Source organism: Daucus carota, chromosome 2 (genome assembly GCF_001625215.2).
Source record: "Daucus carota subsp. sativus chromosome 2, DH1 v3.0, whole genome shotgun sequence".
NCBI classification, from domain to species: Eukaryota; Viridiplantae; Streptophyta; class Magnoliopsida; order Apiales; family Apiaceae; genus Daucus; species Daucus carota.
In genome coordinates, this window is record NC_030382.2 from 47,749,221 (window position 1) to 47,775,795 (window position 26,575).

At 32.0% G+C, this 26,575-nt stretch overlaps 2 protein-coding genes across 4 annotated transcripts; both read right to left on the reverse strand.

Moving 5' to 3' along the window:
• Positions 1 to 34: 34 nt before the first annotated feature.
• Positions 35 to 6,914, reverse strand: LOC108205815 (uncharacterized). Of its 2 annotated transcripts, none has more exons than XM_017375899.2 (5): positions 6,756 to 6,914; positions 5,369 to 6,322; positions 1,763 to 1,885; positions 1,517 to 1,651; positions 35 to 396 (listed from the first exon to the last, which is right to left on the reverse strand). In XM_017375899.2, exons 1-5 carry the CDS (start codon positions 6,792 to 6,794, stop codon positions 238 to 240), a joined length of 1,410 nt encoding a protein of 469 aa, XP_017231388.1. In that variant the 5' UTR covers positions 6,795 to 6,914; the 3' UTR covers positions 35 to 237. The 2 variants fall into 2 exon arrangements, with proteins under 2 accessions (XP_017231388.1, XP_017231389.1); XM_017375900.2 differs by having other exon boundaries at positions 6,667 to 6,757.
• A 4,534-nt stretch (positions 6,915 to 11,448) lies between these two features.
• LOC108207675 (ACT domain-containing protein ACR4) lies at positions 11,449 to 14,578 on the reverse strand. 2 transcript variants are annotated; one of them, XM_064087878.1, is made up of 8 exons: positions 14,438 to 14,578; positions 13,838 to 13,910; positions 13,697 to 13,742; positions 13,483 to 13,597; positions 13,319 to 13,386; positions 12,647 to 13,240; positions 12,426 to 12,530; positions 11,449 to 12,076 (listed from the first exon to the last, which is right to left on the reverse strand). In XM_064087878.1, the coding sequence occupies exons 1-8, from the start codon at positions 14,439 to 14,441 to the stop codon at positions 11,735 to 11,737; spliced, it is 1,347 nt and encodes a 448-aa protein (XP_063943948.1). In that variant the 5' UTR covers positions 14,442 to 14,578; the 3' UTR covers positions 11,449 to 11,734. The 2 variants fall into 2 exon arrangements, with proteins under 2 accessions (XP_063943948.1, XP_063943947.1); XM_064087877.1 differs by lacking the exon at positions 14,438 to 14,578 and adding an exon at positions 14,058 to 14,191 and having other exon boundaries at positions 11,506 to 12,076.
• Between the last annotated feature and the right edge of the window lie 11,997 nt (positions 14,579 to 26,575).

The window sequence follows — 26,575 nt, forward strand, 5'->3', positions numbered from 1 at the left end:
TTGATACTAGAAACTCACACATGAAAGCCAGGCAAAGAAAAAACAACTGTCTATGATCTTTTACCTTGAATTTTATAGATTTCTTTACAATGATTGACTAATCTAGGTGGGGTGGGGGTGGGGGGTAGATACAGAACAAGCTTCTATGTGACACAATACTAACCCCGGGAAATAAAACATGCTATGCAACTCAACCAAAAAACACCTATATGTTAATATGAGGGTATACAAGCAATATTACGCTGGTGGTTTACAAGTTAAAGTTGACAAATATTTTTCTTTCATGCGGGTTACAAGCTTAAATTTTTCCTCAGCCTCAACTTGTTTACGAATGTCAGACTGTGAAGCTCGATCGGGGTGAAAAGTTAGCAACGCTCTTTTGAAAGCAACATGTACCTGAAACAGGTATTGAAGTTTAGTGCATTGTACAGCCAAACATACATTGTAATATGTGGAAAGCAAAATAACCACAAAGAGTGGAGCAAATTTGATTACGTAACAGGGCAAGTGTATCGTAATATGCAGCATAATCTCTAAATCTTAAGTAATTATTTTGAAAATTTTATATTATTTTACATCCAGATAGCTTTTTACATTTAAGATCAGCAAAAATGAATTCACTCGTGAGTAATGCTCAGGAGTGGTTCACGAGACAAGTTCACAAAACATTCCATTTAATGTTTTTGAATATCTATTCCTATAATTAACTAACAGGTTTCTTACCTTCATAAGTAATAATAAAACATTGTTATGTTTGTTTCCATCAACACATGGTAGGAAACTTGAGCAAAGGAACTAACGTGCAGCATGAATATGGTTTTAGTGATTTAGCAACCAAAAAAAGGAAAATGGTTTTAGTAACTAATGTAGACTCCTTGCCTTCACAATCAATATATGATGGCTGCATGCATTATTGAAAACTTGGGCAAAGGAGGGTACAGAAAACTTGAGTAACGTAACTAACACGTAGTATAAATGCTTTGACTATGATGTAAATCATTCAATATAACCTTTTTCTATTTAACAGCCCCTTCTACTAGTTGTCCTATTGTTTTAGAAATGGTCTTTTTTCATGGTTTTACATCTAGAGACAGTAGGATGAGGACAAAGAACTCAAAGAAGTATGATAATTCTTTCTCAAAGGTACATGAAAATAATCCAACTTTGCTTTACCCTTTCAATAATATATCTCACGAAAACCACCTAACCTGTAACGACTTCCACCCACTTATTTCCAAGTCAGATAATTATAATGCAACCTTAATAAAACTTTTCCAATAACAGCCCGTTCTCAAGATCTATCACATAATATTTTTGATTATTTTACATTCAGGGGTGGCAATTAAGATGCGTAAGTTTACTTAACTTATTTTGGCATAACAGAAGGGAGAAAACATGTATCCTTTTCCAAAATTAATTGGGAAATTTTGAGTAAAATCACACCAAAATGTAGGGAACAGGCTTTCACATGCATTGTATTAGCAAATAATGCATCATACTGGAAGTGTCCACTTACCCCATTTACACCATTCACATTGATACCCAGCCCACGCAGAATTGATTCCATATCATGGCAAGCTGCTTCCAGTCTATCAAGGTCCTTCCTAACTCTCGTCCGGATTTGTTCTTTCAGATTCAAGTTCTCCTCGTCCTGATTTAGAAATGAAAATGATTTTGTTATAGCCAAAGTGAACAGCTCGGCACTTGGATTTCTCACAACAGAGAAATCATAGAAGAGGAAATTTATAGAGAGAGGAGAGACCTTCTTTTGAGTATTACGTATTTCTTCCACACGTAGCTTTTGCCTCTTCTCCATATCTAACAAGCGCATAGCTGCTGCCTTTTTCCTTTTCTCCAATCGCTTTAACCGTTGCGCTTCTTCAGCCTGTAAAAAGGAAAAAAAACAGTCTCTTAAATGATGAAATGTATGCTTAACATAGACTTCACAAACTTTTACTTGCACTGAACTTATTATAGCCAACAAACTGCGAAATGGCCAACATATAGCATGCAAAATAGTAACAAAAAAACAAAACAAAGATGCGAGCATATGTCATTGAGAAAATTGGGAACTGAAAAAGGTTGCAAACAAAACAAAGCCGCGATTATATGTCATGGAGAAAATTGGGAACTGAACAAGGTTGCAAAAGTTATCTTTTCTGGGTATAAGCAGAATTTCACCTTATATACAGGTAGACCTAAGAAAGCAATGACGCGTATGTACTTTCAGACCCCAGGCCAGGCCAGATCTAGAGACTTATATATGTCAGTATATATATGGTCTTAATTCACCATAATTCAGATCACTATAGAAACTAGAATTCAATCCCAGACCAATTTTTAATTATTGTTTATGACTACAAAAATCACTTGTTTATACCATCAAGTACTAATTCATACTCCCTCTGTCCTATAGCAGTTGATTTTTTCACACATTTTAACATAAAAAATACTTACTTGCACATCGTATTTTTGAAATTTTCTTTTTTTTTTAAGAAATTGAAAAAGATCCAAACTTTTATTCAAAAAAAAAATATTATGTATAAATACTATTTTTTTTTTATATATTCGAATTTGTGCAGAAGTAAACATGACAAAAATTATGGAACTGAGGGAGTATATACAAAATCATCAATTTTTACTTTTTAAAAATTAGTAAATCTACTTATTATAGCTAGTGGTAGTCGATCGTCCATGATAAATGATGGTAGTACAAGGTCTGTGGTGGCTACAAGTGATGAGAAGAGTTATATGATTGTGTGGTAGTGGTGAAAAACGGCAGAGACAAGTTATAGTGGTAGATGGTGGCGGTGAAGGCCTCACCTTTGCCTTCAGTAGAGGCGTGGATAATGATGATATGTTGTGTGTGTATATAGATATAGATATATAGATACAGATATATGTATACACACACACACACACACCACATCATCATTATCTACACCTATACGTGTGTGTGTGTTTATTTGATGATTTGTTGTTTAATCAATTGCATATATATAGAGTGTCATAGTGGAAATCTTTATATGGGTAACTAAGTAACTTCCAATCCTAACCATTAGATTATAATTCAAGGAATAGAGCGCTGTTTATACCTAAAACACATTGTTACCCCATCAAAAATAACATTATACAGCACACAATCTTTGACAAACTGCATTTGTTTCATTAAAATCTTAAGTTATTTCATAAATAAGAGATGCATTTGGAAATTATAAGAAAACACACTGTAAAAATTATATACCAAAAATTGTTCTCTTAATAAATAATACATTATATACAAGTTCAGTAAATTGTAAATTCGTGGAACATTATTGAACAAATATCATTCATAAAAAAAATTAAGTGATGAAAGAAATAGAACATATATTCCTTCGAAAACAGTAAAAAAATTATAAGGTAATTATGTTCTCTACTAGAAAGCGGGGAAGAACTGCGTATGGGATACTTCGCAGTGCGGGGGTGCGGCGGGGTGTGTACGGGATAAGCCACGTGGCGTATCGGTGACGTCTGAGACGGGGATACGTAGATGGGGTGTGGGGATACGTCAGAATGGCAATTTTCGTAATTTCTAGCAACTTTTTTAAAAAAAGAACTTTAATTTACACAATTAAAAAAGGTTAATTCGTCAAAATAAACAAAATAATATATCTTTGTGTGTGTATGAGTTGTATATATTATTAGCTCGTGTGTTTATATAGGTTGTAAATCTCTGCACTCATGTTTACTTGCATAATTGGTGAATGTATGTAATACACACACACACACACACACACACACACACATAAAATATTTTTAATATTTGTCGTGTTCCCCCGCACCCATATCCCCATATTTTTTATTTTATCGAATTCCCGTATCTTCGTATCACGCACCCGCACTCATGCTTCCTAGGTTATACATACATAATAATAAATATTATATAAGAGAAATATATATACAAAACATAATGTTATGGATATTATTCTATGAAAATTAAAAATGTTCATTATATTTTCACGTACATAGTATTATAGAAAAATGTAGCATTTGTAAGCGAGCGAAAAATGTTTGTTTACTAACAAAAATATAGTATTCTAATGTTCTGTATTGAAGTATATTCTATAATTAAATTTAACATACTTTTTTATGTTTCTATATTATTATGTGTGCTCGGGATAGAACAATAATTTTTAGTATACATATTTTTTTATAGAACAATATTTCTCGTGTTCTTTTTACATATTTTAAGGGTAATTTTTTTTTTTTAAGTGTGCTCTGTGTATCTATTTCTAAAGTTAGTTCTACGTGTTCAGAAATTTTTTTATTAACATAATATATTCTTTTTTACTGTTCTGTATTTCACGTCTAACACCAAACATTCTTATATGTAAGACTCAAGTATTTAAAATAAAAAGTAAAGGTTTAATATTCATTTAAAGAAACTGAATATGTTGATAAGTTAATGAATAGAAATTAAAGAGTGCATGAATAGTCAGTCATGTGCAGATGCAACTTGTAGAATCTGTGATAATGAATAAAAACAAGAATAACAATGAATCTTGGGGGATGAACCGCTGAACACCCACTACCCCAAGGGTTTCCCAACAACAGAAAGGAGAAAAGTCAGTCACAGATAGAACCCATGTATGAGACCCAATTCAGTATTCAATTACATTATTATAACCAAGTGTAATATGATATGCGAGGATTGGATCTTATATAGAGAATAAAATACCTTATGGACTAATACCCATTATCAGTTGGCCTTTATTATAAATGAACTACTTAACTAGTAAACTACAAGCCCCACATATATAATTAAATAAATAAGTACACTAATTTCCAAACACAAAATAAGATTAAACTATTTACTAATAAAAGACTCCTTTTATATTTGTTCTCGTTCTGTTCCTCATCACATGCATATTCGTATATCCGAAAATGAACAGCTAAGATTTGTAGTTATTAAGTTACTCAGGGCTAATAATTCTTGAGAACAGCCCCTTATAAATATAACAACAATATACACAACTTATATAAATGTTCCAATGCACCAGTTTGTAGATCACTAGAGTAGTTCTACAAATATGCTATCATATTACGGTTATGATGCAGATTGCAAGGCCGTACATTAGCGAGCTCTGGCTTCCTTTGGTTTAGACTAACATACTTTCAACTGTATAATCATTTGCATTAATACTCCAGGCAAGATATAGTGAAGAAGATACAAGCTATATTGGGAAAAAAAATATCCTACCCAACCTCATATGTCTGTTAGGCCGCAGAAGTGCAGGCATAAAGAAGATAACCTCGCCAACTAAAAAAAAAAACAAGACGCAAACATAGGTATACAGCACCTTCACAAAAGACCATATAAACAACATACCTGAATCTGTAGTTCTCTTTGCCTAGCTTCCAACTCTTCCTGTACCGAGCGCCTATACTCATCCGTCTCCTTGAGCATTTCACGGTTAAAAAACACAGAACCATTACTTTCATCCATAAAAGATTGACCATTTCCAACATCATTTATCTCTGGCAGTGAACCATCTTTTTTATTGTCCATGTCAATTCCAGTATGCTGATTATCGGTAAAGAGGTGTGACGTACCATAATGATCACTCGCGAAAGACTCATCATTACATACATTATCTGCCCTATTCAAGGTTGAAGTTTCGCCAGTATTTTTACAGAAAATGCTTTCGGACTTGCCATTGTCCATTGGAATTGAGGGAGATCTATCCCCTTCCTCGTGACTAGTATAGTTTGTCGATTCAGAGCCATCACTATATCTCACTGTATATTCTCCTGCTCCATTATCTTGGTGACTATCATAAACAAAACTAGTACCAGCCTGATCAACGCCACCAAAAGATTCGTTTTGCCTCCTCATAAAAGCCTTTTCCCAATCTCGCTTGAGCTTTCCAGAGGAACCCTCAAACTCCAAGTCACTATCACAATCATCATCATCATCGGATGAGACGCTCTCAGTATCTGTAGTCCAACCATAACGATTACTTGCTGACGGACCAGAGTAAGTCCTTTTGCACTTTGATAACTTTACCGGAGTATTATTCTGAACATACCTACCCTTATCTAAATTATTGCTTCCAGTATTTTCATCATCATCCTCATCATCAATGCAAATCACACTTTCAAGTGAACCTTTTCCATCCCTTCTTACACCATTAGAACTAGAACCCGGTAAATATTCAGGAGCGTCGACAAATATATCATCACCACAGTTATCACTATCTATGTCTATTACAACAACATTACTCGATTTCCCCTTCTTTTGACACGCTCTAAGAGTCTTCCCTTTTCCATTCATTTGCCACGACTACACCATTAAAAAAAACATATATCAATAAGACAAAACAACACAACATAAACAGAACCCAGCTTCAATATTAACAACACATCAATTCTAATCCCCCCCAATTCTAATCAAAAACACAATTAAGGTACCCATTAGCTCCCAATTGAATTAAAACAATTCTCAATTGATCATATAAGTCTACTACATACACTAATACTCTACTGAAGCTGTAACTAAAGCTGAAGACCCCGAGATACATACAACCCAATAGAATTAACATAGATTATAATTACATACAACAACGAACTACCCAATAAACAAAACGGTGAATTCAAAAACCCTAAAAAAGAAAAACTCGTACTTACGAAGTGAGAATCAAGCAACAAAATTCAATCAATTGGGGGTTAGATTTACGAGAAAAGAACAAATAGAAGTGAAAATAAACTGCAATTACCTGGAGATTAAATCGCGTGCGGTCAACGAATAGAACCATACATGCGTACGAGGAGATTTCACAACAGATACTAAGGCCGTGTTTGGGTTCTCGACTTGAGCCTTGCCTATATTATCTGAAGTCATCAAGTCAAGTGTAATTTTACTTTATTGAATTGGTCTCGTTTAAGTTTTAGTGTTTTATCAATTACAACATCTCCAAAGGACCAGAACCATCAGCTAAATTATCTACATGGTATCTAGTTGACATCCAATGACATTATTTAGATATTATGTAAATTGGAGTAGTTATATTTGTAAAATCTCTAAAATTATTAGGTATAATTTTAAATAATATAATTATACATAAAGACCTCTTAACAGTGTTCCACAAAGACAACGATTTTTTTCGTTGATATTTACTTGATAAAATATTCCCGTCTTTCTAGAAAAATATTCTAAATGTATACTGAAATAAACTAATATATCTAATATTTTCTGCTTTATATACAGTTGAGGTTACGCATCTTCCCTCCACCCAAATCAAACAACCTCTGCATTTCAAAATAATAAACATTTTGATATTTTGTATGTAATATAATTTAAGATGTTAAAAAATATAATTTTTTTAATCTAAATAAAAGTTTAAGATCTATATTCTTTTACAAAGGTAATATATAAAAATATACATTTTTAGATCATAAATTACGTGTCAAAAATCAAACGATTATTAATTTAGAATAGAGTGAATAAAAAAAATTTATTTTCAAAAAATTCCCTGACGCGCGTGTAAGGTACACAAAATAATACTTAAACTAAGAAACACCTTCCAATTTCAATAGATTGTGGTAAATCACTTTTATTTTCCAGAATGGTCATATTTGATAATTTCTTTTATTTATGAAATTCAAATATATTTAATCTGAATTTAAAAAATACATTAAAATTTTAAAATATTTAATTAAGATTTTAAATTATTACAAAATCTTGGGATATGCAATCAAGATTTCGAATTATGCTTAAAAATGTGATGGTGTTAAACTAGGATTATTAGAAATCATTGAAATGTAATGCTATTCGAATACTTTATAAAATGAAAAATTTTGTGATAATGTTCAATATATTTTAAGATTTTAGAAATCCCAGCAAAATTTATGTGATTTTGAAGGATTAAGTTTAACTCAATATCAACTTTGTAAAATTTTATCAAGAATCCGCATAAATTCAAGATTAGATAAAATACATTAAATTCCATAAATCATATATGGTCCATTAACCCATAAATATATACATATATTAAAGATTTTTAAGTTAGATCTAATTAAAGATATTATATCCAATAATAATCATGTTGCTCTACGTGAGTTTGTATTACTAGTTCTATATTATCCTACAAATTAAATTTGAAAATTTGAAAATTTAATATTACTTAATAACATAAATTAAATTTATATATAAAAAGATAATGAATAGAAAATAATGAATACCAGTTATGCACATAAATATACATAACTTAAAATTGACCAAAATGTCAAAATATCCTTATAATATTATAATTTTTGTAGTATACCGCAATATAAGAATTTAAATGACTCTTCAATCATATAAGAAACATTGGATGATGGAGAACTTTCTACGTCCGCGTTTAAACGTAATAAAAAATTATTATATTGTTCATGTTATCACCAAGTGCTTGATGAATTTACTTGACCAAAATAGGACTAGGGTAGTCCATTGGATGTGGTGATAACTGAAAAAATTGCAAGATTGGATGTCCAAAAAATTATATGTTCACGGACTGTTTTTCTATTGAATCCTTCGATCTCCTACTTAAATCAACTGGAATTGCTGTGATAGATGGCATCTTAAAAAAAGAAGACAAGGATGAGAATGTTGATGAGCACAACAAGAAAGTCTTAATATTTGAACTTTTTTTTAGGATTTTATATATGTTACAATTAAACATTTGGAAAAGTCTTTTTCAAATTAAACGAACAGCTTAATAAAAAATAAGAATTATATAATAAACAATCTGAGGACAAGAACAACAAAGCGGCATAATAAATAAAAATAAGCAATTGTGTAATGAACATAGTGTAAGAATAAAAACATGTAATTATATAATATAATAAAGATAAATGAATAGTAATCGATGTTGGTTAAATTTTACAATATTAAATAAGATTAGTATCGGAACGCAAGTGATATGCATGTAAAAATACTTTTTAGTACTGTAATATACTCCCTCCATCCCCTCAGGGGACACAGATATCATCATGACAATGTATAAAAAATACTAGTAGTAAGATTAGATGAAAAGTGGGTAAAGTGGTGGTACCTATTAATATTTAATATCTTACAATGTATAAAAAATAGTAAAGTTAGATGAAAAGTGGGTAAAGTGGTAGGACCTATCGATATTTAATAATAGATATGTGATAGTAGAGGAAAGTAGCGGTTGTAATAGTAGTTTTTATTGTTAAATATGAGATAGTAGAAGAAAATAGTGGGTGTAATAATGTTAAAATTTACTATTTATAATAACGTAAAAAAATGAGAGGGACATCATAACTGTAAAAAAATGAGAGGGATAGAGGGAGTAACAATAATCATATATTGTATTTAAAATTAGACTTCTCTGGTACATGGTCAGTAACCATAACGAATGACACTGCATTTATCCATCATTCAGGCAAGGTGGGCTGCTCCATTGCTAAAAGCCAACAAGACACATAACATGTTCATGTGACTGAGGAATCACTAAATACTGCAAAGTTATCAGTGACATGAACAGAAGCTGCACATGCCCCTTTTCTTTCTTAATCACTACTCCATGAATCCATGTCCATTATTTCACTTTCACCGTATTTTAAATTTACAACTACCTTTTATTCTATATATGCCTGCAGTTTAATAGAATGCCTCGGAGTACTATGCTTTTAATATGACAAAGAATGCACAACTTATCGTGAAGAGTCACCCCATCGACACGCTATATCTTGACATTATAAATCTTAATTTTTACAAGTAGCGGTGATTCACGATTTAAAGTCACATATATTAACACTTCAAACCCTAATTTACATAATTTATGTTATTTACCGTGATTCGGACCGGATTTTAAATTATAACATAAAATTTTGGAGTTGCTATACAATTTACATTTTCTTGTGAAAGAACTCCGTAGAGTAGTACTCATATTTTCTTATCGAAAACCTGTTGAGTGAAAAGAAAGGTGGTACAAACTAGACAAAGTTTCTTGTACGAAATATGTACAAAATATATAGCCACTTGATGTACAGACAGAAAGCCTAACTTTACTCCACATAAGTAACTTATTAGAAGCATCTCCCAACAGGCCAACACATGTACTTTAAGTAATAGTTTTGACTAGTCCAAACAAAGATTAAATCTATGCGGTTCTGTGCAAATCCAAACTTCCCCACACTTTTCTCTCTTGGGATATGGGTTTTTATGAGAGGAAATATTACTGTAATTTTGGACCGGTACTGCTGAAATCAAGTCGGAGATTCCAGATGTATGGTAATATACTTTCACTGAATTGAACTACACTGGAGAAAAAACTACTAGTATCATTGATCTTCCCGTTTGCATGGTTATGACTTTATCATGACTACCTTTAATTGTAGGCAATCATACTCCCCAGTGACCCGTCCCGCGCAGGAAGTTTACGTACACTATTTGTACTTATTTTAAGACTCTCGTAAATTATAGTCCAATAACGTATATTTAATTTTTTTTTTCTTTGTTTGAATAATAGTTTAAACTTCAAAAAATATATATATATATATATATATATATATATATAATGTAAGTCTACGTTATAAGAGTCTTTAAATACATGTCAAAAACTAACGTAAAGAAATTTGTAGAACGGAGGGAATATAGTATACTATAAAACTCGAAGTACTGATTCCATATGGGATTTGCACCGGTATTTCTGACTCGAAAGTAGGATGGTGATATGCTCGACATTCATCTGAGCTGGAATAACAATTCACGTGGCAAGCTCCCACCCCCCCTCCCCAAAACCCTACCAAGCCACCAACCAGTGATAATAGAGCTAATAATAAATGTGAGAAAATTGATGTGTGTGTGGAATGTGGATATGGATATAGATGATGATGAGTGGGAATGTGGGATGGCACTGGATTGGATTTAGAAAAAGATAGATCTTTCAGCAAAAGTTTTCCTTTCCACATATTGCTGTTTTCATTGTTTTAAAACAGAGCACTATGCTACCATCATGTAATGTATTCAAAAGAACATTTGATTAGATTGCTTTCCACATTTAGGCTCAACTACTTTTTGTATCAAGAATGTTCCACCATTTCTATATTTCCTAATGGCAAAAGAATAGTCTATTTACTTGAACTAACATCACTTTTGGCCAATTTAACTATTATCTGCCTAAAGGAAATGAAACTCACAACAGATTCTTAGCTCTGATTTGTAATCACATACATTTGACTTGTTAATATATGAGTTCTTGATACTTGCTCAGACAAACCTGAGGAAGTATAACAATAGTGATGCTTGATTATGATGTCTTGAATTTACATCAAGATAGTTTCAACTAGGTATTGTACTTGACATTTACCAATGTGTATGATACTCCTACAGTTTGGAAGATACTTGAAAGATTTTGAGTTCGACTCTTAAAACCCGTCTTGCCACCATCAGAGACAATACCATAAAACAAGGTGGAATGATATTAGTATATACAAATCGTTCACTCTTAGTTGCTAGCCTTGAATCAAACTAATTCTTTCCGCCTATTATGCATTCAACGGTCGCATTGAACACATCCTAACACTTTCAGACTAAAACGCAGAACTGATAATATGTACAAGCACTAGATAACAATCTAAGGCTTCCTGCTTCCTGCTTCCTGAGACTAAGTCCTAATAAGATTGTAAATGTGCTAGAAGTGCAACAATAGGCTTTCTATTTACATCGAGTGCACAATTATAAGTAACCTTAGGAGTATGATCTAACCAAGCCAAAATTGCAGAAAGATCTTGACTTGAAAAGACCACCAAAGAGGAACCTGGTAGGAGATTCTTGCGTGGCTTGATTTAGCTCATCAGGGCTGCCTTTTACTTTTAGTATTGTCTGTCCAATTGATTGCCGGATGGAGTCAATAATCTTGGTATCAACAGGATACCCGGATGCACCACGAACATAAAATGTATTAATAGCCTTCCCTCCCCTAGTTGCAACTTCTGCTCTGGTGACAGTGAGGCTATTTTCTCGGAAGATCCTAGTGACATCAGAAAGCAGCCCAACTCTGTCCGTTGTGCATAATTCTAGCTTCAACCCCTGAATTGAATAATAGACTTGTCAAGAAAAATGCAAGAAGTCTTCCCTATAAAAAGACAATGTAAGAAGCCAACGTCGTGCTCATTTGCTAATATTATTTGTTTGCTGTTGATGATGATAGTAATGATATATTTAGTTAGCAACTTAGCATCATAACAATAAGATAATAAATATTATTACGTTATAAACAGAATAACGAACGAAAATAGATGGCTGAAAGCGATATAATAAGATGATGAAACACCATAACTTTGATCCCTTCAACACTGATAAAAGGATATAATTAGCTAAAAAGAGGGTGCGGTGCATTAACTAAATCAGAAGTATATATAAACCATTGCAGACTCACCTCAGACACCCTTCTTTCAATTGCTGCTTCAAGACATTGAACCACCCTTTGTCTTTCTGCTTCAGATTTAACAGGGGATCCATCTATATGTCTGATACAGTATTCCTATTCATGAAACTTAAATCAGTTTTCATATATAAAAGAGAAAGGCTGTCTAAGCCTTTTAGAAATTTGATAAAAAATATGCATATATACACAATAATCCAGTCCAAATGACAAACCTGGTGAGCCTCAGGCCCTGAAGCGTCCACATTGCCATGAAAAACTACATACTGCATGTCTGTTAAAGTGCAGATAGCATCAAAGATAAGTTTAGGCCTATCTTTGCACCGGATTGTGACCACTGAGTAATCTTTGTCATACCAATTAACAACATTCACCTCTGGCCTTAACTTATCTTCAGACGCTTCATCAATATTTCGCTCATAGTCCCGATCAGCAAACATCATCTGGTGAAGCCTTCTTTCGGTATGGGTGACCCCATGAGAGACTACAGTTTTAGCTTTCCTTGATTTGTTGCTACCATTAAGAACATTACTCATCAATTTCTTAATAACCGATAACCTCTCTGAATCATTAATCGCTGCACCAGTTTCTTCATCGGTCACTTGCATCACAGCTGCAGCCCGAGTATTATGGGTCCACACCTCAGCACTTACCACATTACACTTGAGGTGGGTAAGAACAGCACTCACCTCAGAGAGTAGTCCCGGCCTATCACATCCTATTAATTCAATTGCAGTGTGGTCCATTGTAGATTTAACCCCCACAGATCTTCTCACAGAATAGGCAAAATCCGAATCTGGTCCAAGAGCCTGATAATAAACTCAAAGCAATCAGAAAGGTTCATTCATAAAATGAGACATGTAAAACAAGATTGGAAAACAGCTCACCTTGTGAATATAATCCAAAACCTCAACATCTGTGATTTTGTTCCCATCATGATCAGTAACATTGAACACTGCCCATATTATAAAAGAAAAAAGAATATAAGACACAAACCATAGCAATTATAATACCATATCCAGACTAAAAATAGGAAAATTTCGGGAAATACCATCCATAAACCACCCTCCATCAGAAGATATGTAAGCTTTTCTAATGGTAAGATTTAAATCAGTAAGAATTTGAACAACTTCCAAAAGTATGCCATGCTCATTAGCACTATCCACCTGTACAAATATGATATATAATAAGTACCAAAAATAAACAAACAAGAAAACTCCATTAATGACAAAAGGGTACACAAATATGCCTAAAACAACACAAACCTGAATAACAGTAGCACCTTTGCAAGAATCATTATCAATCACAACCCTGCAAATACAACAAGGTGCAAATTTGAGTGTGTTTTGAGGTTATGTCATACACACAAAAACTATAAGAACAACAAAAAAGAAGATTCTAGCTACCTTGGTGGATTCATCCTTCGGATAAGTTTCTCATATTCATCATCCATGTTTTGTGAAAAGCTTGTACAGTTCTCTGAGGAAACAAACACAGATACAAGGACTAACCATTAAAAAATAGGCTTTATACACAATCACTATCACCAATCACTTAAAAAATAAGCAAATGACTAACAAGAAGTGTGGAATAAGTTGAGAAAAACATGATGAAAATGAAACTGACCAATCATGAAGATTTGAAAGAGGAACAGCAGAATCTGGCCAATTAGGAACAAGCTAATCTACCAAAAAGAGTGTTGGCCCTCTGTTTTATGTGGGGGTGTATGTAGCCATGTATGTAAAATCAAAGCCCACCAGACATTTTTAAGACACAAAGCAAAGCATAACCAAACCATTAAAACCACACGTACCATAACAAATCATTAGATTTGACACCCCCAACTACTCAAAAACTGTGAAAAAATCAAGCTTTAACAGAATTTAACAAACATTTTGCAGCAGAATTAAAAGTCTACACCATTAAAAAAAAGTACAAAAAAACTGTTCAAATACCAAAAATTCAAGAACGCAAAAGAAATAAGAAAGATCTAAACAGAGACATACCCATTTAAAATCTTGAGAAATCTTGATCTGGGTCACCAACACTTTTATTGATTGTCCACAAAATAAACCAGGCAGCACGGGCTTTATAATAAGCAAGCAAGTAGGACTGTAAAAAGGAAGAAATGTTTGGTCCCTCCAAATCTCCTGTCAACCTATATATAGATACGTTTCTAATATTTTAATATATATCTAGCCTTTTAATATATTCTTTTCTAGTTTTCTTCATTTGAAATTATTGACACAGAATGAAAGAAAAGATTGAAACTAAGCACAGTGAATCAAGGCCTCATAAACACAGACAGTAAATATTACAGTAACAGTAACTGCAACTATTTACGTTAATAATCTGTAATTTAATTACGAAGAGAGAAGAGAGAGAATAGGGTTATAGTATGAGTTACGTATAGATACAGCCTATGTTGTGTACAGTAATTCTTTTAGAGCGAAATGAAATGGGTGAATGTGTGGCTTTTAACAACCGAGCGCAAGTTAGTAATCAATGTTTCTGTGTTCTAAAATGCGCTGGCGGTGTTAGCGCGAACTATGTTTTACCCGGGTACGTTTTACCTCCCAACTGCCCACTTGCAGCAAAATAAGGGCACAGTAATAATTTCCGATAGTTACCGATGGTGAAAGAGGATATGGAAATTGTCTTTTCTCTAAAAGAGAAAAAGACTGAATTTTCTTTTGCGCAGTTGTTTAATCTATTTCCTGGTTTTTATTTGTATATTATATAGATTATTACAATTTATATTCCTTTAACATCATTTTTATTTTTTAGGTGTTGATTTAAATGTGTTGTTAGCGGTATAACAAATTACAAATATTTTAGGACATAGCAGTGAAAGTGGGTGTTTGGGGGCAATGCTTATGGGCTTAAAAGTGATTAAGTCCACTTCCACTTTTTTTGATGCTTGTTTGGTAAATTGCTAGAATTGCTTAATTATTGTGAAAAAAGCTTAGGAGAAAGAAATACGACATGTAGCTTTTTTCTGAGACTCAACTTCTTTCTAATTTGAAGTAAATGAACCTACGCGTGAGACCATATACCCGAGAGAATCTCACAAAAAAGCTAATTAATTCATGACGGAGATGCATATAAATCTTAGATTTATTGTGATATTATTTAGTTATTAAATTTTTTTCTTCTAGTGTAGAGTTTAAAATTTTGTATTTGTGAAACATTTCATGTATTAATGATAAAAGGTCTTATGTTATTATAATTTATTTTTTAAAAGAAACAAATTATTATATTATAAAATTACAAAACTATACCAACTTATAAGTTAAGTTATCCCAAGCACTTGAAATACTTAGGTTGTGTTCATTTTGAGTGAATGGAATGGAGGGAGAATGACATGAATTTTGTACTCTAAAATGGTGTTGATCAAAGAAAATGTATATAATTTTCATTCATTCAATCATTCTAATCTTATGATTTTAACTATAACTCTAACCCACATGTTTTGGAAGGAATGCTCATTCCATTTCAACATCATGTTTATTCACAATCTTTCTCACAAAAAAAATTAAATCATTCATATTTTGTCACCATTATCTCATACTTTCTTCTTTCTCCTTAAAATTTTTATATAATTTTTCATTTCATTCTTCCCTCATTCGATTCCATGAAGTGAACACAGCCTTATATAAGTCACGGTATCCAAATACTTGTTATAACTTATAAGTCCAAACCAACTTCTCAATTCTAATCCATTTCTTAATTTAAGCAATAAGTCACTTCTTCTTAACACAACCAAACGATCCTGATAACACTCACATGCAATTACGTCAACATGATGCCAAATAAAATTAAAAGCTCATGTTTTAACTGAGGATGCTCTAAGATGATATATAAATTCAGGACTAAAATTGTTTCAACTTCCCAACGAAATTAAAAAGAAGTTAAAAAGTTAACGGCTTCCCTTCCTCATCTTTCTAAGAATTCTTAGTCACTCTACTAAACTATTTTTGTAGATGGAATATTAATTTTCCTATGACTTTATTTATTCTATTTTAAACAGCGTGAAAGGCTGAAAGCTATCATTGTTCTCTCTCGAATGTGCATATAATACAGTGTGCAAGCTTGGAAGAATTGGATCAGCAAATCTAAAGACCACAGGCCTTTCGGTTTTTGTGCTACTCAGATAAGGTCATAAGGATGTAATTAACGTCCTAAATATCCTACTATTATTTTTATGTTAAACACATGAACATAATACAATTAATATTATACATATCAATTACATATAATTTCACCCAAATTTTAATATTTTAACTATTTAAAATCGAAAAAGCAAATATTTTAGTCTGATAACTGAAAACGGCCAAACCACCTGCAATCAATGATCACTGCGTGGTTATCGACTGGGTTGACCATAGAGTACTACTAGTGGCAATCCTACTGTAGTAGGCTTAACTAACTTTAGAAAATACTCCCTCTCTTTTAAAATATAGGTCGATTTTTTTACACATATTTTTAAGTCGACCGCATGCTTAAAATTATTATTTTTGAAATTTTCTTTTTGTGAATAATAATATCAATCATATATTTTTATTTAGAAAAAAAAATTCAAAAATAATGATTTTTAATATACGATCAAGAAACTTTAAAATACGTGGAAAAAATCAAGCGAAATATATTTCAAAACGGAAGTGGTAGGCAGGCAGACATGCATGGCGTATAAAAGCCAATAGTAATAAAAGAAACGGATAGAAGTCGATGAAAGAAAATAAAAAAACCTATCAGAGGTTGTAGGCAGGCAGACATGCATGGCGCTGCATCAACGGCCTCTTTACATAAACACTCCGATTAGTCAAGTTTGGCTGCATGCATGTTTACTTCTGTATGTCTCCCACATGCATTCAGTCCCCCTTCTTATTTTCTTTCGGTACTAGTCACTAGTCAGTAGTCACTGATTAACTCCTCGTTTCTAGGCATTGATTTTTAAAAATATTATATATTTATATATTATTTTAATAATAAACAATTAGAAAGTGTTAATATTTTTCACTATAATTAATAAATAACATATTTTTTAGAAAAAACAATCTTCATATATGAATTTATACATGTGCCATTCTAGTTAATGACCTCTGGGCTCTCACATATATTCAGCAATCCTATGTTCTTTTACAATAAAGATTTATATATTTTTAGAAAAATGTTAAATATTTCAAATTACTAATATAAAATCATTCCCTTGGTGGCAAATCATATGTATCATAGTATGATTTTAGAATTGTGTTAAAAAATAATTTGAATAAATTGTGTTCACTTGAATGGAATTGTGTTCACTTGACTGGAATAAAATGGAAGGACGTCGAAATAAATTTTGACTCTAATATGGTGTTAGTTTGAGGAAAATGTCTATAATTTTTTTTATCTTAATTATTTCATTGTTACTATTTTAATTATTATTCTAACCCACATATTTTGAAAGGAATAAGAAATTTAAAAACATTCAAATTCAGTCAATATTATTTCATAATATTTTTTTTCTCAATAATTTTTTATATAATTTTACATTCCCTTCGTCTCATTAACCATGTAGCTTGTTTTTATCAGTTTCTAATTACCCAAAGTCGACGCTCTTTCACCTTTCACTTTCTATGATTATGTGCATGGTTGCAACTTGCACGATTTGCTCGACTCGGGTAAATTATTCCAATTTCGTTATAATTATCGTGAAACGTATTATATAAATGCATAGCAAATTATTTGCTTGTACAATTGAGCTAGCCGTCCTCGAAATAGGCGTGGGTGACAAGGACATGCAATATTTGTAGAAGTTAGTTACACTTGTCTTACTAATATACTATTCAGTATACACTATTGAAGAAATTTGGCAAGGTAACAAACGACAAGCTTAAAATTCCAGATTAAACAACGGAGTAAACTAATATTTACTTGATTTATAGTACAAATATCTATGCATGAGCACGAGAGGACCTTTTAGTAATGTTTTGACAGTTCTGTGCTGCAATCATCGAACTCGTTGGATCACAACAAACCAGCGGTTAGGATTGTAATATTCAAGACAGTTATTTTGTGTCCTCATTCATGATATTTGGCTTGAATCGACGCACACTATTACATACTACTATACACCGATATTTCACAAAAAATATGTTAATTTGTTTATATATATTTTAATCTAAATATAAAAAGGAAGTCAGTAAGGTCGGTATTCTAGTTATGAAAATGGCACCGACTCACGTGAGCAGCGGCAGGGACAAGTTGATGAGTGATCTAAGGCGATTTTTACATTATTTTATGGTTCATCACGTTATGGACCAACATGGCGCTAACCACGTGTTAGCCATCAAATATTAATTATGTGCATCAACTCAACTAAGCAATAAACATATACTCTTTCTGTAATTTAATACATGACGTTTGACATTTTAGCACACACTTTTAAGTGTTTTGACTGGATAGTTGAAAGTATTATTTTTGAACTTTTTTTTCCTGAATAAAAATATGTAATCAAAATTTTAATTCACAAAAAATTCAATTAAAAATATTAAATTTTACTATCCGATCAACCAATCTAAAAATACGTGCCAAAATCAAAAGTGACATATAAAAAAACAGAGGATTGAGAGAGTATACAGCGAAGTGAAAACACGCTCCCTTGTCTCGTTTAACTTCTTTTAACTTGAGTATTTATACATGTAATAATAGAGTTAAGTTCTATGGAGTAAAAAAAAATTGGAGTATTGGAGTACAAAGTTTGATAAAATATAATCTAATCATCTAAATTTCAATTTTTTTTTTGTCCAATAATATTTGTAAATATTTGACAACCTGCACATTATGTTCTGCAACATAAACATCGTGATCAAATGGTAGAATAATTACTTTTATAAATCATAGGACTCTATGTTTTGCAAAATAACTAATAAGCAGAACAATAATCTTAATACTCGTTAAAGTTGAAAGCAGTGGCGGACTCAGAAATTATGTCCAGTGGGTTCCTTATAGAAATTGCTTAAATATTTAATTAGGATATTTATTTTAAAAAAAGTTTGGAAAATAGATTTTAAGTATATAATTTGAATTTAATCAATTGAATAGATAAATAACAGTATTATTAAACAAATATATTTAAAAATTATATTATATCCTACACAAAATTCAGGACAAATCAAACTAACAAAGGACTAGCAGTGGAGTTTTTTACTGTGCTTGCTACTGGGTATCCTCAACTAGGTGGTTCCTTGTATCAGACTTGGTGGATATTTCATACAAATTACCTTATAGCCCATGGTTGAAAGATATTAATGATTAATTAACAATTATGTGCAAGACAACTTATAAATGATAGTAGATTATATCAAAAATTGGATAATCAAAGATATTATATAAGATCAAACTAAAAAATTATGATTTGTACTTCAATACTCCAATGTTTTTATGTACTCCATAGAACTTAACTATGTAATAATAATATAATATGCCTACATAAAACGACAATTGTTGATTAAAAAACGTATATATACTCGTTAATCATGGACAGTGGACCACGGGCAGCCCACTTTCGTGTCGCAGCGCCTCTTCGCAGCAGTCAACGGGCACTGGCCACCTTACCACCACGTCAACATACCATTTCAAGATGAGATTATCTTTGATAGAGAATAAACACTCCGATACACACACTTGATTCATTCCGTTTACGAAATTGAAAGACAGATTATCCACGAAAATATTATAAAAATAATCACTTAAACTTTTAGCATACAATTCTACGTGTTTTGATCACCTACTTAAAAAATTTTTACTAAGCAAGACCGGAGGAGAAGATGCTCCATAGTTGAAGACGAAAGTTTTAGCCAAAATACTTGATGCAAAGACGAAAAGATGTACACGAAAAACAAGGATGATACAGGGTCAAGTGGTGTGGGGAATGCATCTACATCGGAATTAGCACCTTTTTGAAAAACCAAAGTCAAGGACACGTCAATCTGATTCCAGTTCCTCATTCACCGACTTGACAAAAGCTTTCTTAAATATTTGCGTAAAGAACCATTTGGTTCACTCGGACTATAATGAATGGGATGAAATGACTGGGAAAGGAAATGTATGACTTTAAATTATTTTATTTTGATTCAAAAATGAAATAAAAAGTTATATAAAATGGGCTCGTTTAATTTTTTTCAAAAGTTATATATATTTCACAAAATATATATAAAATGGCCCCTCTAATAAAAGATTTTGTACTCCTATCTCTCAGGTCCGGCGGTAAGGCGGCCAAGGCGAACGCCTAGGACATTATTATCGGGCACCAAAAAACTTATGCATGTAATATATAGTGATAAATTTATACATTTATATATTTACATGCAATTGATTTGATTGTGTTGTTGAACTTAAAACAATGTTTATGATTATGTTATTGTATATTGATTTGAATGTATGTAAGTTTTCCTTCACAATCATAAAAAATAGAGACACCATTTTAAAAATTCGTCTGGGAACACCCAAATCTCTGGGGCCGGGACTGTGTCTATCTCTTGATAAGAGCTATTGGGAATACGGTGTGTATGATAGAAAAAGAGAGGTGGGGAGAAAGAGGGAGCAGGAACAGCAGTGTTTAGAAGTACTACTCGTGAAGCGGCAGCGGAGGCATATCATGCGCGCAGGAAATAAGTGCGACACCCCCTCCTCCTCTGCATATATAAATATAATTTCTCTAGCCTTGAAATTTCGACGCGGTCCTCGTGGGCTTCCCCGACAACAATGGGAGCTTAACGTGACTTCTACGTCTTCCATTGTCCCAACCCCCAGTAAACCTTCTCAATCACCACTCATCAAATGTACACTAATCATACTGGATGCTAGGCGAAGCGAAGTTTTGAATTAACGGTTTTTATAGTAGGACTGAGCATTCGGTTCGGTTAACCGAATACCGAACCGAAATTACCGAAATATTTCGGTTCGGTTAACCGAACCGAAATATTTCGGTACCTAATTCGGTTATGGTTTTCTGGCTATTTCGGTTTTTTCGGTTTTTTTACCGAATTAACCGAATAACCAAAATATTTAAAATAAAAAAATATATATTATATTATATATATAAAAGTTTATTTTTTAATAAATCTTAATAATTTATATGATATATATACCATATCAGAAAACTGAAAACCTCTGAGACTAGTCTAGTTCAATTAATTAAAATGAAATCTGAATGAAATTTGAGTTCGACGGAGCGACGAGACGCCGAGACCTCAGTACGTCACCAGTCACCACTCACCACTCACGGCAGCACCCAGCAGGCCAGCATCTTCACCTTCGGTCTTCCTTTGCTCCAAGTCTGTGTACTGAAGGTCTAAAACCTTAAATGATTGTACTCATGTCTTTTACCATTGTTTTTGTGAATTTTCTCCATTATTTTTTTGATTTTTGTTCATCATTATAAAATTTCGGTTTTTTATTTCGGTATTCGGTTTTAACCGAAATAAAAAATTCGGTTCGGTAAAATAACCGAATTAAATTCGGTTCACTGTTCGGTTATGATTTTTGAGCTTATTCGGTATTTCGGTTATTTCGGTATTCGGTAATTCGGTTCGGTTTTTACCGAATAATAGCCCTAGTTTTTAGTGATGTGTCATAATAAGTATTAATGATCTATCTTGTTTTGATTGTGTTATAGTATTTTTTTTAATAATAATGAAACTTTGTATTTATAAATTATAATAATCACATCAATTAAAATATATTAAATTTATAAATTTTAATATTTAATATATGAATCTGATCAATTAATGGGCTGCTTGATAGTGCTTGATAGTTTTTGTTGAGAACAACCTCGAATTAATAATATGAAAAGGATTGTAGGTTTTTTTTTCGAGTTTCATCTGAATATTAAGAATCAGAGAGTATATAATTTTATTCAAAAACAAGAATACGCTCTTCTTTCACATGGACTTCATGTAAATCACTGCCACCCACTTGAACATGTCCATAAAATGTACTAATTCACATATTTTTAAGCATTTTTCCTTAACTTTCAGTGAGAGATTACACGTGGTATTTTATTCCATTACTTGCTGGAGTAACATTTTCCGCTTTTTATATTTGCTATGGACATACAGTAGAATATAAAAATATAAGTAGATCTTATGGAGCGCGAAAAGGACCACGGTATCATGGTCCGAGACTCTTTGTAACATATGTCTTGTCTTGTCAACCCCCAATATTTCTTTTCGTCCATCAGTCTTTCTTTTTTATATACTACATTTATACAGTACAATAATTAGGACTCAGTTAAAAAAACAATATCAGCTTCTCTTCATTAAAGAAAATATAATTAATGTCCAGAATGTTAGGTTCTTCTTCTATCCCCTCAATTATTTATATCGGAAACTGGATTCGGCACATGTTTTAATATTTTCATAATATATAATTGGATAAATTATTATGAACTTTTTTCCATCTAAATAAAAGTTTAATATATAGTTTAAAATTTATACAAAAATTAAAAATAAGTTATGAACTATATATTATAAACGTCTTAAAATGTGTGTCAGATAATGCAAAATAACTGTAAAGAAATTAGATGAAAAGATATATTAAGATTTTTCGTGAAAAAAAAACAAAAAAAACCTAACACGCAGAAGTTTAACACATTTTGCGGCCACGCTAAAGATTTAAATAAACATTGAAATCAATACATGTTTATAACGAGTGAGGAAAATAATAAAAGTACTTTCTCCAAACAGAAAACAAGAACAACTTACCTCCGACTCTATCTTCGAAAAACTATAATTACTTGTCACGGTTAGATAAGAAATTATTTAATACGAACAAATTATCTTTTAGTTTATTTGTATGAATAACTTTATTAGGTATAAAATCTATTAATAATATATAATATCACAAATTATTTTTAAGCGCGGATTAATTACATTAGTTTAAGAATGCACAGACGTGATGGAGTAGTAGTTGGTAGCCACCCCATATCTTCAAAACCTGAGCAGTTTATACTTTATACTTGATTCTAATTTGGACAGTATCTGGTATCTACTCACCCAACTAACTCATTCACAATTTTGTACACCAACAAATATTGATACGGTATCTTCGGATCTTCGTTCATAGTAACAAAAGTTCTTTCCCCCTTTTTGCTAAATAATTAATATTTAGGATCGTAGTTGTAAAAATCACCAATTTAATGGATTAATCACTAAATTAATTGATACAAGATATTCTGTCGATTCGTTTTTTCGAGTTTGATTAATAATAACATATATTTTTAGAATTGGTTTAATAGATTTAATAAAATAAATATTATTTATATTACTTAGGTATATCCATTCTCTTGTAAAACCGATCTTGTATATGACAACTTCCAATCGTAATAGGTAGGCAGTTGCCAAGAGGAGGTAATTTATTTGTCAAAGATAGTCGTGTGAATTATTTTTATTAAGAACTAACAAACTAATAATAATAATTTATAAAAAATAATTCCAAAACCACTACAAAAATTTAGAACTTCAGTGTCATCGGACGTTTTTTTTTTTTTGGGTTAGAGTTGACAAAGCTAATGTGAAAAGAAAAACTTAAAAAAACAAATTAAATACAAGAGTGAGAAAAGGAAAGAAAATGCATGTTAGCTAGCTGGCTCTGGTTTGCTTGAAACATAAGAAATGAATGTTGATGCCACCAAAGTGGTGCTCCCCAGCTATCTTTTACTCAGATCTTTCTAGCACCGGGCCTACTATTATTTGTTAGTTGAAATGGTGAATCACTTTTTTCTTTTTTCATCTGATCTTAACATTGTAACCAACATTTTGTTAGTCTTTGATTCAATTAGTATGTTTTGTAACATGTGCGCGTCCGAATATTGTTTCTTTACATTACCAAAACGATTATTTCTTGTTTCACAGATTGCGTAGGAAGCTTAAAATTCCACTTGTAAATATGTGATTGGTGCGGATTTAAAGCATAGTAATGGGAAATGTTACTGTAATTATAACATATCTTGCAACTTTACAGCTAATGAGTAAGATCATCTCCAACGGCGTTGGCTATAATGATTGGCTAAATTGGACCGGTAAAACATTATGTAAAATTTATTGAATTTGTAAAACATTTTGCTTCGACGGTATTGGCTATATTGGTTGGGTATAATTTAAAAATAGTATGTTATTAATATTTTGAATTGTTATAAATAGAATATATGACTCTAATATAGTAATAAGTGATGTTTAATCTTCCTACAGACTTGTAGCGGATCGACAAATATAGTCATCCATAGGAGGTTGGCTATAATTATAGATAACAGGCGCGGATGGTTGGAGGGTGAATTTTTGAAGTCATTAGATATAGGCCCTGTTTGGAAGTTAGAGGATTGAGCAAAAATTAGAGGTTTGGGCTAAATTAGAGGTTTGACCAAAAGAATCATCTAATTTGGGTGTTTGGTTGTTAGCGGATTGTAATAGCGGTTTGAGCTCAATAAGCTAATTTTCAAAAAGCTAAGTGGAGGAGCTTTTTGGATTAGAGGTTTGTGATTGTGTCTAAAAAAATACAAACAGTTAGTTCAAACAGCTAACTACCAAACAGATTTAGACAAAACAGCTAATCTAAATCCGCTAGTCAAAACAGCTAATTAAATCCGCTAGTCAAAACAGCTAATGAATCCGCTATCAGCTAACCGCTAACAGCTAATTCCCAAACAGGGCCATAATTTTTATTTTTGATATGACAACTAGAATTTTAGCTAAGGAGTTTTCATGGTTGGAGATGCTCTGAAGGTACATTATTAGTCTAGCACTCTAGCTGAAATTCGAAATGTTTGGAGAAAGAACAATAAAAAGAATAATTAGGGTAAATATATATATTTAGCGTTTGACTAAAAAAAATCTTCAATCTTCTAACCTAGTCTTTTTCGTCCTTGAGTCCAACAATGGATAATATATAAATATTCACATGTTGTCCATCTCGACTTACTCGAATATTCACATGTTGTCCATCTCGACAGTAATATTTTAATCTTCGGTCAAAAATACGGGAAAACTTCGTTCAATTCTCGACGAGAATAGAGTTTTGCGAGTTCTCTCCGAAACCGTGAGGCATTTCTAGGAAGGGATATTTAAACTTTGATTCGTGAGCAAACTTCACGAACACTGTAAACGCATATCATATATGTAGCTCATTTTAGTCCATGAAACCAGGAGCTTACACAAGAACGTAAGCAATGCCTTCTGTCCTCAGATTTGCTATCACAAAGATGATAACCGGGCCAGGTCTAAATAACTTCCATTTTGGGCTAGGCTGCTTCATGCTTGGGACTTGATTTGGGCTGCTGAGCAATGACATATTTCCTGAGATTCATGATCACAATGAGAATGAAAGTACTAGGGCCCAAACAGCTTTTAGGAGACTGTCCGGAGTACTTGGGCAAGCTACATAATAGGTCCCAGACATAACCCGCAAGGATTCGTTTCATCCCGCTGTCGGCACAAAATCTATACTTCCGGAATAAATTTTAACATTAACTTGAAAAACATTTATTTTTATAATTTATTATATTTAAAATATTTGATGAAATAATATTATGTTCAGTTAGGTGAGTGAACATGAAATGAAATTTGAACCATATTATAAGCATATATTTATAAATGGAATGCTCCGTTCCTTTGTATAGTGGGTGTTTGGGTGCCCAATTTACGGGCTTTAAAATGGGATAAATCTGCTTCCACTTTTTTATGTATGTTTGGCAAACTTGCTGAAGGGCTTCTTTATTGTGAGAAAAGCTCAGAAAATAAGCTATGCAACGTAGCTTTTTTATGAGACCCAGCTTCTCAGCTTCTTTTCACTGTAAAGTAAATGAACCTGCACACGTATCATATATCATATACTGGAGGCAATCTTTTAAAAAAAGCTAATTAATCCATGACTGAGATGCATAGATTTATTATAATATAATTTAGTTATTAATTTTTTCATTTTTTCTTTTAATACAGAGTTTAAAATTTTGTATTTGTAAAATATTTCATGTATTAATAATAATAAAAGATCTTATATTATTGTAATTTATTTTTTAAAAGAAACAAATTAATTCCTGAATTATATTTTTACTATAATCTTAAGAAATAAATAAACGAAGGCAAAATTTCTATCATAATGAGAGA

Bases quoted from the DNA above. Each gene is read 5' to 3' on its own strand.
- LOC108205815 (XM_017375899.2), bottom strand. From the start codon at position 6,794: ATGGTTCTATTCGTTGACCGCACGCGATTTAATCTCCAG. The intron at 1,652-1,762 runs GTCTCTCCTCTC...TTTCTAAATCAG, and splicing joins TACGTAATACTCAAAAGAAG to GACGAGGAGAACTTGAATCT. The intron at 397-1,516 runs GTAAGTGGACAC...TACCTGTTTCAG, and splicing joins ATGTGAATGGTGTAAATGGG to GTACATGTTGCTTTCAAAAG.
- LOC108207675 (XM_064087877.1), bottom strand. The intron at 13,241-13,318 runs GTGAGCTGTTTT...GTTTATTATCAG, and splicing joins TTTTGGATTATATTCACAAG to GCTCTTGGACCAGATTCGGA. The intron at 12,077-12,425 runs GTGAGTCTGCAA...TATTCAATTCAG, and splicing joins TTGAAAGAAGGGTGTCTGAG to GGGTTGAAGCTAGAATTATG.